Here is an 11,738-nt window from a genome sequence, read left to right as displayed (position 1 = left end):
CAGCACATACCGACACAGGGAAATCCCTCAGCTCCATCTAACACAGGGATTTCAGCCGGCCCCACCCGCATTAAGGATAATTCTCCTCACCAAAAGCCTGCAATTTCAAGGGCTTCATCGCTCTTCCAGGATCAGGATAACCTTCCAAGGCACAGAGCAACAACATCAGCATCATTAGGAGGAAATGAATGCTCCTAAAGCCGGGTGAACACACTGAGCACCCTTAGGAACCCAAACAACCCAGACAACACAGCTTTCACACTAAGGCATTTACATGAAGCAATTAATTTTAATGAATTGTAAAGTAGAGCGAAGCCATCTCTTCCAGTGCTGGTCAGTCTCACAAAATAAGCACAAAAACAAAACAAAAGCCAGAGATGTCAGCACAGTCACGTTGTCCTGGATAAAGCACGTGCAAATCCATCTTCCTATTCCTAATTCCTATTCCTAATTCCTATTCCTAATTCCTATTCCTAATTCCTATTCCTAATTCCTATTCCTAATTCCTATTCCTAATTCCTATTCCTAATTCCTATTCCTAATTCCTATTCCTAATTCCTATTCCTAATTCCTATTCCTAATTCCTATTCCTAATTCCTATTCCTAATTCCTATTCCTAATTCCTATTCCTAATTCACCTCCCTCAACCCAAGCAGGCCACAAGAACTCGATATCCGAGCTCCCTGGACTTGCATTCACACCAAAACGCAAAGAGAACCGTTCCCTGACTCCAGAAGCCAGGATCCTACTGAAAATTAAACGAACCCAATCTTTTATTCATGTTCTCCTCGCTATGTAGCACACTATTAACACGCCATAAGACCAACAAGGGGCTACACAGCCCCAACAACTCCCGAAGCACTGAGGAGCTTATAAGCCCGCCCCGCGCATGCGCATCGCCCCGGCGCAGCCGCTCTGAGGGCGGCCGGTTCCGCGCTGGGCGCGGTGATGGCGAGCGGCGGCGCTCTGGGCCCCGCGCCTGCCCCGCACGGCGTCACCGTGTGCTGCTCGTGGCCCTGCGTGCCGCCGGACGGCCTGGCCCGGGCGTTGTGCCTGCGGAGCGGGGCGGGCCGCGATGAGGCGAGGTGAGGTCGGACGAGAAGGAGGCGGCGGAGGCCCTCCTGTCAGCTCCCCGCGAGGGGCGGCGGAGGGCCGGGGTGGGGAGGCGGCCTGGAGAGGCAACGCGGCTGTGGCGCTTCCCTCCTCAGCTGCGAGGCCGTGGCGGTGGAGCGGCGGGCGGGCGGCGGCGATACGCCGTGCGTGCTGCAGCTGGAGTGCCGGCCCGGCGCCCAGAGGGTGGCGGCGGTCGGTGTGGTGAGCGAGGCCCGGCACATGGAGGTGTACGTGGGCGAGGAGTACTGCGGAACCGGGCGAGGGATGAGCGCGGGCGGCCTGCAGCACCCGGGGTGAGTGAGCGATGGAGGGGGAGCCCGAGCTGGGAGGGCAGCCAGCCCACGGCCGGCAGGGAGCTGATGGCTCTTCTCCTTGTTTTTAATTGGTTGTGAGGCACGTCTGCTTAATTAGTCAAATGAAAAGTGTCATTTTCAGCTGCGCTGACCCGTACTGTGCCCACACACACGGAATAGCAACGTTAAAACTGCCGCACTGCCCTAGAAATACGTCACAGATTGTGCCTTTTGTTTTGCAGTGAAACTGAAACTGTGACTTTATACGAAAAGTATCTGAAATTGGAATGCCCGGTGACCTCTTGTAGGATTAAGGTAGGGAGTTTGGTGGAAATCTATCACTCCTCACTGTCTTTTCAATCATTTAATTGGCTAAATTGCATCGCCCTTCCTCCAATTGCTCTTGTTTCTATACCGTAATCACATAACCACTTCAGATCATTTGGTTGTTGTATGGCCTTAAGAGCTCTCTTAATTTTCTATCTATGAAATCACGTATGAGGAAGTTGTTACCTCATACAGAAAAGCCTTCATAAACCAAATGCATTATAGGCAATCTGCAGTTGCTATATAATCAGAACTATTAACTCCACTGTGGATGGATACACTGCTAACGGGAACCCCGTGATGCAGATAAATAAGCTTAGGAAAACCTATACAGCTATTGCTGTATTTAAGTACTGATTGATGCTTTGATCATGCAAGTAACTTCTGCTGAGTCAGAATTCTCCAGAGAGTAACAAGGAGAAAGAAATCAACTTTATTTCCTAACGTATTCATGCAAAGAAACCATTGAATTGTTGTTTTTTTTCCCTTCCTAACCAAGATGCCTTTTTTCCTTCTTGCAATAGCTGCTCTCCATTGGTGAGAAACAAAGGGTACTCATCAGTAAGATAATTGTACAAGTGAATACAGTTTCAGCAAAACTAGCAACTGATTTTCCTTCACTAGGATCAAGCATAGATCTAGACAGAGTGCAAACTATAATGGACTCTATGGGATCCAAGTTGTCTCCAGGTGCTCAGCAACTCATGGACATGGTCCGATATCAGCAGAAAGTAAGTTACTGTGCTGCTCCATAGACATCGATAACGCTGTTCTGTGACTTTGCCTCCTGTGACAGTTAAGCACCTTTTAAGCTGATTCAGTGGGAAAAGTTCTGGTTGTTTTTAACCTAGTCTTCATGGCTTGCCTGTTGCTACCCTTAAACGCTGCAATGAATTAAGAACGTGTGCTCAAGGAGTCGTATAAAGACCAGAGTTAAGAACGTTGCATCATTGTCATCATTTTCAGCTCCACTGTCGCCCTATTGCCCGCTTGTCCATTTCACTTGTCACTTCTTGTGATTTCTTCAGTGGTGGACATGTTGCTTGTTGCGCTTGGGGTGTAAGTAGATGGATGAGTTTGTCTTCTTTGTTGTTATTAAAAGCATGTCACGAAGTAAGTGAAGTTGTTTTGTTACTCAGAGCAACAAAGTAATGAGTGCAGCACATGCAAGGGAAGTTTTTCTATGCTTTTCCCTATGAAAATAATTCACAGCTACTTTTTAAGTCATTATATCATGCTAGTAGAATGCTGTAATCACTTGGAGCTAAACATATAGTCCGGATGATGTTACAGAACAACTTTCAGTATATTTTAGCACTGAATGTTTCAATGTACCTTTTTTCTTACCATCAGAACAGTTTACCTCTTGGAGACAAACTTAGTTGGATGTTTGGGAAGAACTCAGACTTGGGAAACAAGCATCCAGTAGATGGTTTACATGGTGCAGCCATTCAGACATCACTACATCAATCAGTCACTGAATCTTCATCAGTCAAAAGTCCTTTAACAAGTGAAACAGGATGTGAAAACTTAAATCTTGATCTGAAAGCACAGGTTCCTGAAGGAGAGGATGCTTCTAACTCTAAAGAACTTAATACACAGCAGAATACAGTTGACCTCAGAAATGATTTCAAAGCTTTGGGGTCTTTGCTTATGCAGGAGCAAACAGATGGAATCCGGAACGTAGCTGCCCCACAGATGCTCCTTCCTTTTCTTCAGAACTTATGTAGTCAAGTTAATCATCTTCGGCTAAAAGACAGTGAGAGGCATCTTGATAAAAGCGTGGTGACTAAAGAAGAGGGCATTCAAACTGTTGGGTAAGTTAACCAGCAGCTTGTGCATATTAGCAAGTCTAAATGAGAACACAAGCATTTTATTCTCACTGTTTGCACCAACAGTGCAGCTAGCTTGATAAATACCCAAAGAACAACAGGAGAAACTGTGAGCTGCAGGAGCGGTGCCTAGGAAGCAGAGCTGTAATAAACCTGGATATCTCCAGGTCCTGGGACAGTGCTGTATTTTTAAAGAATACAATGTAAAAAACAAGCATTGTGTAGCGTGTGTATAACCCTGGAAATGCTTTACTGGGAGAGAATAAAGCCTGTCATGCAGGTATAACTTGAACTCTTGTGTATACTGCTGAGCTTTATGGATTTCCTTATTTAATATAAATATTTTAATGCATAATTGAGTCTTTAAAAAAAGAGAACGTGAATTTATGTCCTTTATTAAAAAATGTGCACATATATAATGTGGCAGACAAGGTTTTTTTTGCTTATGGTAAAAATCTAATGCCATCAGAACTTCATTGTCTTAAGAAATGACACTTTACACTCAAGCATCCATACCACCATTAAGAAACAGGTTATATTGACTGTTCATTTGCTCTTTTCACAGGGTAGAACAACAGCCTATTTGCTCCTATCTGGAAAAGATCATCTCCAAAAATATGGAGCTGATGGAGAAAAAACTGACGGACTACATCGATCGCCAGATCCAGGCTCTGCAGGCACACATAGATGATAAAATGCTTCTATTGGTGGACTTGGTTCAGAACTCAAAGCAAAACAAGATTTCACAAGCGCACTATGATTCTAATGAGGGATTCTCTAATGGAGAGAGATAAACATACGTAGATACGGAACTCCAAGGCAAGTGTTTTTTAAGGGCAGTCACGCTTTACAAAGCTTCATATTTATGGAGTTATAACCACAAAAACCTCAGTGTTGACGACTTGCATTTTGTTACTGTAATCCTCCACTATTGTACACAGTTGTTAGTTTTATGAGAGATCGTAAGAACGCGTGGTTTTCCTCAATAATGAGTTTTGTATGCCTTTTGTGGCTTATTTATTTAGGGAGCTTTGCTAAAAGCCACGTGAAACATGGTTTCCCAGTTTCTGTTTGAAAAGACGAAGTACACTAAATAAACTGATACGGCATATCTCTTGGCCTACGTGCGTAATCAGTTCACTTCTATCTTGCTTTATGATACGTAGCATGTTACCACTAGAATGGAACACTGTTTCTTTGTGGTTTTGGTTTATTTCTCTGTCTGTAAGAGGAGTGGTAGTACTTGCACTACTTAATTTAATCTGTGTAAGAATCAGGCATAGAGAGGGAGAAGTTGCACCCTAAGACCTTTGAAAGCCTTCCTGGCTCTACAGGCACCCAAGTTAGGAAATATAGAATCTGTAAATGATCCCCAAAATAAGATTGTTATACTATTTCCTTCTTTAATTAATTGATCCCTGCAGGAGCAATCCAAATGGGTCCTTCCCAAGGGGATCTCCTTGCCAGGCAGGACGTGCTGGGGTAGGATCTGCTATATTTTGGCACTTAAGGTCAAAGAAGTAGCATAATGCTATAATAAGACGATAATAGCAGGGTGGCAACATCTTTAGCTACAACAAATGAGAATGAGCCCAAATGCAGCAGCTATGGATGCAGATATAAAGGAGAAAAAAAAGCTGCTTACCATTGGAAGGTCTCAGGTAGGCAGGGATCTCTAAGAGGAGAGGTCCTCACCTCCACTGCCAGCCCTTAAATGAGGGCTGGGAAGGGGTGGATCCTTTCTCCAGCCCTTCCAATCACTCAGCTACATTGGATGCACCTGAGCTCCCTTGGGTTGGCCCTGCCTTCCCACCAGGTGCTCCATCACTGCTTCAAGTAGCCTTATTGCTTTGTGTGTACTGTAACTTGTTGGGATCTGATCTGCTGACATTCAAAGAGGTAGAAGTGTCACAAAGCGTGTCTTTATTGAAAGGTCAATCTTGGTACTTCCTGCTGCTTATTGCTCTTCAAAATCAGGGGTACACCATTTAACTTGGACTGTATAAGGACTCCTAACTTGGATAGATAGATATTGGTTATGTTTGTTAGTTTGCTTTGTTTTTCCTATTCTCCCCTCTTGGAGTGATAGATCTGAACAAAGTCATCACACATTCACAACGTTGTAGGGTAGTTAATATGAACTTTGGATTTTTTGGTAGCCAGACCCTGACAGGCATTTGATGTGATATTTTAGTACCATGGCTACCACAATGATAACGTTTGAAATCAAAACCACAAGTGAAAGAGTGTAGAAGCTGTATCGCTGCGGGTCTGGGGTTTCTTCAGCATCTGTCCTAGCGAGGGATTCTGTACAGAGAGAAAAGAAAGTGGAGCGTTGAAAGATCTGAACTGCTGTAACTCACTTACTTCCTTAGTGGAAGGAAGTTGATGGATTTACATAAAAGGAAGGGCTTACCCTGGTTCTTAATTCATGTATCCTTCTTACCTTGATGAGCAGCAGCCCTGCGGTCTCGTTTCAGGCGGATAGGACCTATTACAGCCTTGGTTTTCCAAGTGTATGAAGAAATATCTCTCTTCTGCCTGGACACGCAGCCTTTGGTACAGCGAGAGTTCGTGTCTTCGCTGTCACAAATTAAGATATCACACTGGAGATAAACTGATGGAGCTCTCCTCAGGAACCTGAAGGCATTAAATCTGAATCTTCCATAGTGCTCCAGGGGTGGATATGTTACCACAGTGTCATCTTTGTTACAGCTGCAACAGAATTTAGAGAGCTGTTGAAGTGGTCCACATCCAATAGTCGTTCTTGCTAAATACTATTAACTCTACCCCAGAGCATTTGTGCTCTGGAGAAGAGACAAAGGTTGACATACAGGTTGTATTTTCTCATGTACTAGGAGACAATCAAAGTAATTTAGGGTCTTACCCACTTCTGATCAAGTCATACGTTACTGATCCAAAATCAGACTGTGGAGATGCTGTGCAGGTATCAATGAACACCAGAAGGTTTGGGTCAGAGGAATGAAGACTGACTTGGGCAAAAAGAGTTTGGTTCAAGTCTACGTAATAGGGGGACTCAAGTACGGGGGTGGAGAATGAACCAGAATCGTAGAATGACATGCTAACATCGTATCTTCCCACAGAGGTTGTGTTCTGGATTATATTGTTTTCTGTTACGTAAATGACCTCTAGGGTTGAATTCTTTTCCATTATGCATTTTGCGATGATCTGCACGACCTTTTTGCGGGTGATGATGTTGCCACTTTCAGAGATGGTTACGATGTTGGTGTAAGTGATGCTCTGATCTTCATCCTGTAAACGAGATTGTGTGAAACGCTCAGTTTTGATGACTGGAGAAGTGCAAATGTATTCAAGTTACGAAGTCGTCCAGCCACGTTTATCAGAGGCTCAAGATGCCTTTGCAATATGAAGTATCTTACAGCTGGAAAAAGCATAATCTGCCTTCTCACTCCTCTTTGTGCCAAACACTGAGCCAAACCACGCAGGAATGTTGCATGGGTTGAGGAAACAAAGCTACAGTTCAGTCACCCTTGTCTAAACAATGCTGTTAACAAGCTCTTAGGAGTCTTGCTGTCACAGGGCTTTTCCCTTTCCTTGTGACTTGTATCACTTGCAGAGAATGAAGTCACACACCAAACACTGCTTTATTTTTGAATACCTGCATTGTGCAGGCAATGAAATATTATACAGAAAGGTGGGGAATTAATTTGTTTGGGTTTCCTTTTAAAGCCTCATTGATCGTTGGGTGCTACCAAAGAAAAATATCTTTCAGCTTCGAGACTGGAAACATGTAATTAAATGAGATATGTGAATCTGCTGTTAGCTCTTTCACATCCTATCCATAAACTGTTCTGATGAGTCCCTGTCATTCCCAAGCTAGTGATGTCTCATACATATCACTTTTCCCTCCCTCTTTACCTTCTTAGTTGTTCCACAGCTGTTTAATGGGAAGGAAAAAATCACTTGGTCTGTTGTAACTGGCCTGCAGGATGGGTCATTGAGCTGTAGGTGAGTTTCATTATAGCCAAGGGAGTCCAGGTAAGCCTTGCTCAGAACAATTGTCATGTTGTCTGAAGAGCATGTAAGGGATGCTGCCATTGAAAGAGAAATTAAAAGTTATCACTATGCTGTGGTCATTTCTCACCTAATCCAGCTCAAGGCCCATCCTCAAATCCATTGCATGGTTCTTAATTTGTCAGAACCTGAGCTTCTGCCCATCTGAAGTCACTTTGAATTTCATGCTCAGCTCCTGGTATTTGCTAGGTAAGAAAATCCATGTAAAACTCATGCTGAAAATTTAAGAGCAGTAATGTAATGAACTACAGCCTTTATAAAAGGAAAAGGGAATCAAGTTGCTAGTGCAGAATGGGGGAGAGAGGAAATAGATTTCTGGCAGACATCAAAGTTTTACAGGCTGCCTTTTCTGCCTTGGTTAGGGAGAAAATGGGCCTGCAAAGATACAGAACCAACAGGGAAAACCATCCAGCTTGGTGTAAAGGAAATGGCAACACTCAACCCTCATTTTACCAACTGATATGGACCATTTTCCTGAATATGTTGGAAAAAAACCCAAAAACATATAGTGAGTCAAAAAAAGCTTATCTGGAGATCTCTGGAAGGGTAATATTTTCTACTGCGTCCCAAAGAAGGAAAAAAATCGTGTTTTCTGTGGAGCTGGTCAGAAAAAGGACCAATAAGACTGAAAAACACGCTTTGTTTTGCAGATAGATCAGGGAATAGCTTCCAATCTATACGGTTCCAATCTGATGCGGGTTTTCTGTACTTGAAGAGAGTTAATGATTACCACGATAAAGGTTGAAATCCTCAGTATCAACTCTCAGATCTTTTCTACGTTTACTGTGGAGCTGAAGATTTGTACATGAGAATGAGAAGCAAATTCCTGCTCATAGCAAATACACTTACTGTCAGGCTCTGGGGGAGTTGGCAGAATGCTGGTATACCGAGCAGAAAACCCTCTGTAGGAGTTGGCATAGTCTGTAGACAGCACGACGGTCATGACATTTGAAGAAGATTCAAACGTGGGTCGAGAAACACCACATGCTTTTCCGATTAGGCCATTGTGAGTGGTGAGGCCGTCGTAGACTGCCAGAAAATCAAACTGGCATTTCTGATCTAGTTCCAGGCTACAGAGAGAAAAACATAGTTATTATCTTGGGAAGTCTGAGAATTCCCTCAGTCTTGAGGCGTTTCTCCATGCACAACATCAACTGATGCTGCCACCCCAGTAATGACAGGGGATCAAAGCAATAAGGGTCAATAAGGACCCATAAGTGACGTTTTAAAACATGACCTTTATGTAGCAAAAGACTTAAACTGTTGGCTTTAAATTCAGATCAACCATGATAGCTTATGGTGAGTCACCTGAAATTCCATCTTGCTGTCTGGCTCTGCAATAGCTACGGGGTAGCACATTGGCATTTGGAACATGTTGTGATTACCTGATCATAAAAGTCAGCAAATCACATTTGTTTTCAAGGTGTATAGATATTCTACAAGCTTACAGGCTTGCTGAATTTGAAGTAATGCTTCTAAACACAATGAAAGAAGAGTAACGATGTATAGTAAGTCAGCGTGTGGTAAATATCTACTCACAAAAAGTCCTGGAACTCTAAGCTTATCTTTGAGTCTTTTGTAGTCTGTATGTGCCAGACACAATAGGTGAATTCGGGGTAGGCTGCAGGGTAGTTGGGGCTGGTAAATGTCCCATTGGGACCAGTTAAGCTTCCCCCACAGTTGTTAATCGCTGAAAAGAAGAGCAGACATATCGGTTAGCACAGTGGTGTACATATAATGAGCCATAAACAATAAACTGCATGTTTGATCGATAGACAATGGCAAAATAAAATCAGGAATGTGGGAAAACTCAAAAAGAAAACACAAGCTAAACACAGGGTGTGTTATTTCAGTAGCAGAGTTAATTAAACATTGGAGCAGTGTAAGCAATAATGAGATAAGTTCCCTCTCCTGTTCAAGTTTTCAAGCGTTGAATACCACGCCATTCAGGTCAACAGGAGCAAATGATCTGAGAGAACTTAATGAAACTTTGCCTTATGAGCTCTCCTTTAGCGGTACAGCTCAATCGGTGTTTAATGACAGCACTGAGTTCCAACTTACTTGTTTCTGGTGAGAAGAAGTAATAGGAGACGAAGAAGTTCCTCGCAAAAGCCACAGAGTTTGTTGTAATGAGAAAAGTCAGACTGTTTGAAGATGATTGGAACACTGGGACGGCATCGGTGTTGTTGCACACTTGTCCAAGAAGGGGTGAATTAGATGAGGGACCATCATAGACTTTAATACTTTCTGTTTCACAGCTTGAAGAAGGATTAAATCTATTTAAAAAACAAAGAGAACAGATGAATATCCAGGTTCCTTGGAGTCCACAGCACAAACTCAGTGTTTTACTCAAGCAAATACAGATGAATATTTGGAGGCTGCAATGTCTTGAGATGAAATTAAGGTATCCAGCTTGGCCACAGTGATATATTTTAATATATAGCTCTCTGTTTTGATGGAATGAATTTCTACCAGAACAGCTGGAGGAGATACTTACTTAAAATACGAGAAGATGAGCCTAATTGTTTGATTTTCACTCCTCTGAATGTGCCAGATGCAGTTTGCGTTTGAATTGAGGTCAATCTGAAATGCTTTGTTGGCTTCTGTGAACGACGCACCGCATCGAGGTACACCTGTTGGGGAACAGCAGGACAGCAACCAGCTCAGCCTTGCAATAAGGTCTGATCCTGTGCTGTGCAAACTTTGGGACAGTCCAACGCAGAGCAGGCAAGCAAAGCATCGTACCATTCTGATTTTTCATTTCTACTGTAGCAGCTGATGAAACATGAAGGATCAAATAGGAAAAGAGGATAAGAACATATTTTCTCCTCGTTTTCATGAATAGCGGAGAAAATGGAGTTAGGAAAACACATAGAGGTGAAGCCAAAGGCAAAACTGGAAATTCCAGATGACATGGCAGCTCTCATTGGTATGGTTGGCATTTACAACAAGCCCTGTCTTCCCCCTGTGCTCTTTTCCCAAGGATCTTTGGATCTAGTTCTGGGTTTCAGCCCTTTACATGAAAGCAACTGAGGACCCATGCTCAGGAATCAAACGAGCTCTTCAGATTTGAGCTTCTAAAGGACCCTGTGTGCACTAAGTGCTGCTCACAGTTCTGGTCCTCCATCTCTAAAAGGATACGGATGGAGAGGGAAAGCTTCAAAAAGCAGCAACAAGGGTGAGGAAAGGTTTAGAGAAACTTCTGGACAAGAGATAAAACAGCTTAAAGCAACATAGGACAGAAAAGAGGTGCCAGAGGTCCATATTCATGGTGAGGTGTTCTCTTCCCCCAAACGTTTGACATATTTCTCTTCAGTTGCCTAATAAATAGTGCAAAAAGCTCATTAAATTCCACAAAAAAAATAAAGGAATGTTATGTTCCATACCTGTGAATTCCACTGAGTTGTCTTCAGCAAAAGCCAGAGCAGCTAAGAGAGGCAGCAGGAGAAGCTGTCTGAGCACCTTCATTTTGATGGCAGCTGGGGTTAGCAGCTGAGGGTTTTCTGCCTTTTATACCTCCTGCTATTCCCTAATCATCTCGTACTGCGTGGTATTGCAGGGGGAGGTCTTAATCTCTCTGTTGCTTTTTCCTTTTAACTGATATAAATGAGAAAGTCAACAGATGTGCCTTTTTTTTTCTTTCACGTGTGTTGCATGGAAGAAGTTTAACTACGCTTTCATCAGCTCTGAGTCTTGTGGTTTCAAAGCATGTTTTTCTGTTGGTTCATTGAGCATCTGTTCAGGTGTGCTGACATTAGTCTGACATGAACACAAAGGTGCTGGGTGGGACGAGCAACCACATCCAGCATGTTGGTAAGAGATCTCCGTTGTTCCCACCTTCCTTTTGGCACATATCCCTTTAGGCTGCACTGGGCAAATCAGTGTGTCCTTGTTGGAGATTCCTCAGGTTGTAAAGTATCATAACAGAGCTGTCTTTTTCCTGTTGCTGAAGGATTCATGGCTGCACAAGGCCAGGTTAGTGTCAGCCATGGATTTAACAGAACAGAATTAATTGCACTGCAGATGCTTTGTAAGTAAAACTTGGTTTCATAGTGGAAGCTCTGAGAGCCCCAATTAGAATCATAGATTCATTAAGGTTGGAAAAGCCCTCTAAGAT

At 43.2% G+C, this 11,738-nt stretch overlaps 2 protein-coding genes across 3 annotated transcripts; one reads left to right on the top strand and one right to left on the bottom strand.

Annotated features, from left to right (window-relative positions):
- Nucleotides 1-886: 886 nt before the first annotated feature.
- On the top strand, nucleotides 887-4,676 carry C6H10orf88 (chromosome 6 C10orf88 homolog). Its single transcript, XM_072340049.1, has 6 exons — nucleotides 887-1,085; nucleotides 1,209-1,406; nucleotides 1,649-1,721; nucleotides 2,258-2,464; nucleotides 3,087-3,550; nucleotides 4,131-4,676. The coding sequence occupies exons 1-6, from the start codon at nucleotides 949-951 to the stop codon at nucleotides 4,357-4,359; spliced, it is 1,308 nt and encodes a 435-aa protein (XP_072196150.1). The 5' UTR covers nucleotides 887-948; the 3' UTR covers nucleotides 4,360-4,676.
- On the bottom strand, nucleotides 3,349-11,092 carry CUZD1 (CUB and zona pellucida like domains 1). 2 transcript variants are annotated; one of them, XM_072340048.1, is made up of 10 exons: nucleotides 11,008-11,092; nucleotides 10,119-10,254; nucleotides 9,683-9,897; nucleotides 9,161-9,311; nucleotides 8,471-8,691; nucleotides 7,466-7,638; nucleotides 6,453-6,838; nucleotides 6,012-6,280; nucleotides 5,211-5,872; nucleotides 3,349-3,482 (listed from the first exon to the last, which is right to left on the bottom strand). In XM_072340048.1, the coding sequence occupies exons 1-9, from the start codon at nucleotides 11,087-11,089 to the stop codon at nucleotides 5,697-5,699; spliced, it is 1,809 nt and encodes a 602-aa protein (XP_072196149.1). In that variant the 5' UTR covers nucleotides 11,090-11,092; the 3' UTR covers nucleotides 3,349-3,482; nucleotides 5,211-5,696. The 2 variants fall into 2 exon arrangements, with proteins under 2 accessions (XP_072196149.1, XP_072196148.1); XM_072340047.1 differs by lacking the exon at nucleotides 11,008-11,092 and having other exon boundaries at nucleotides 10,119-10,369.
- Between the last annotated feature and the right edge of the window lie 646 nt (nucleotides 11,093-11,738).

Source organism: Excalfactoria chinensis, chromosome 6 (assembly GCF_039878825.1).
Source record: "Excalfactoria chinensis isolate bCotChi1 chromosome 6, bCotChi1.hap2, whole genome shotgun sequence".
Taxonomy (NCBI): domain Eukaryota; kingdom Metazoa; phylum Chordata; class Aves; order Galliformes; family Phasianidae; genus Excalfactoria; species Excalfactoria chinensis.
The sequence above is the reverse complement of the archived record's forward strand: the minus strand, read 5'-3'. Positions and strand labels throughout refer to the sequence as shown.

Excerpts from the sequence above, each read along its gene's own strand:
- C6H10orf88 (XM_072340049.1), top strand. The coding sequence starts at position 949 with ATGGCGAGCGGCGGCGCTCTGGGCCCCGCGCCTGCCCCGCACGGCGTC. Across the intron at positions 1,407-1,648 it reads GGCGGCCTGCAGCACCCGGG|TGAAACTGAAACTGTGACTT; the intron begins GTGAGTGAGCGA and ends TTTGTTTTGCAG. Across the intron at positions 3,551-4,130 it reads GAGGGCATTCAAACTGTTGG|GGTAGAACAACAGCCTATTT; the intron begins GTAAGTTAACCA and ends CTCTTTTCACAG.
- CUZD1 (XM_072340047.1), bottom strand. The coding sequence starts at position 10,369 with ATGGTACGATGCTTTGCTTGCCTGCTCTGCGTTGGACTGTCCCAAAGT. Across the intron at positions 8,692-9,160 it reads TTAGAGTTCCAGGACTTTTT|CCTGGAACTAGATCAGAAAT; the intron begins GTGAGTAGATAT and ends TTCTCTCTGTAG. Across the intron at positions 6,281-6,452 it reads TATGACTTGATCAGAAGTGG|CTGTAACAAAGATGACACTG; the intron begins GTAAGACCCTAA and ends ATTCTGTTGCAG.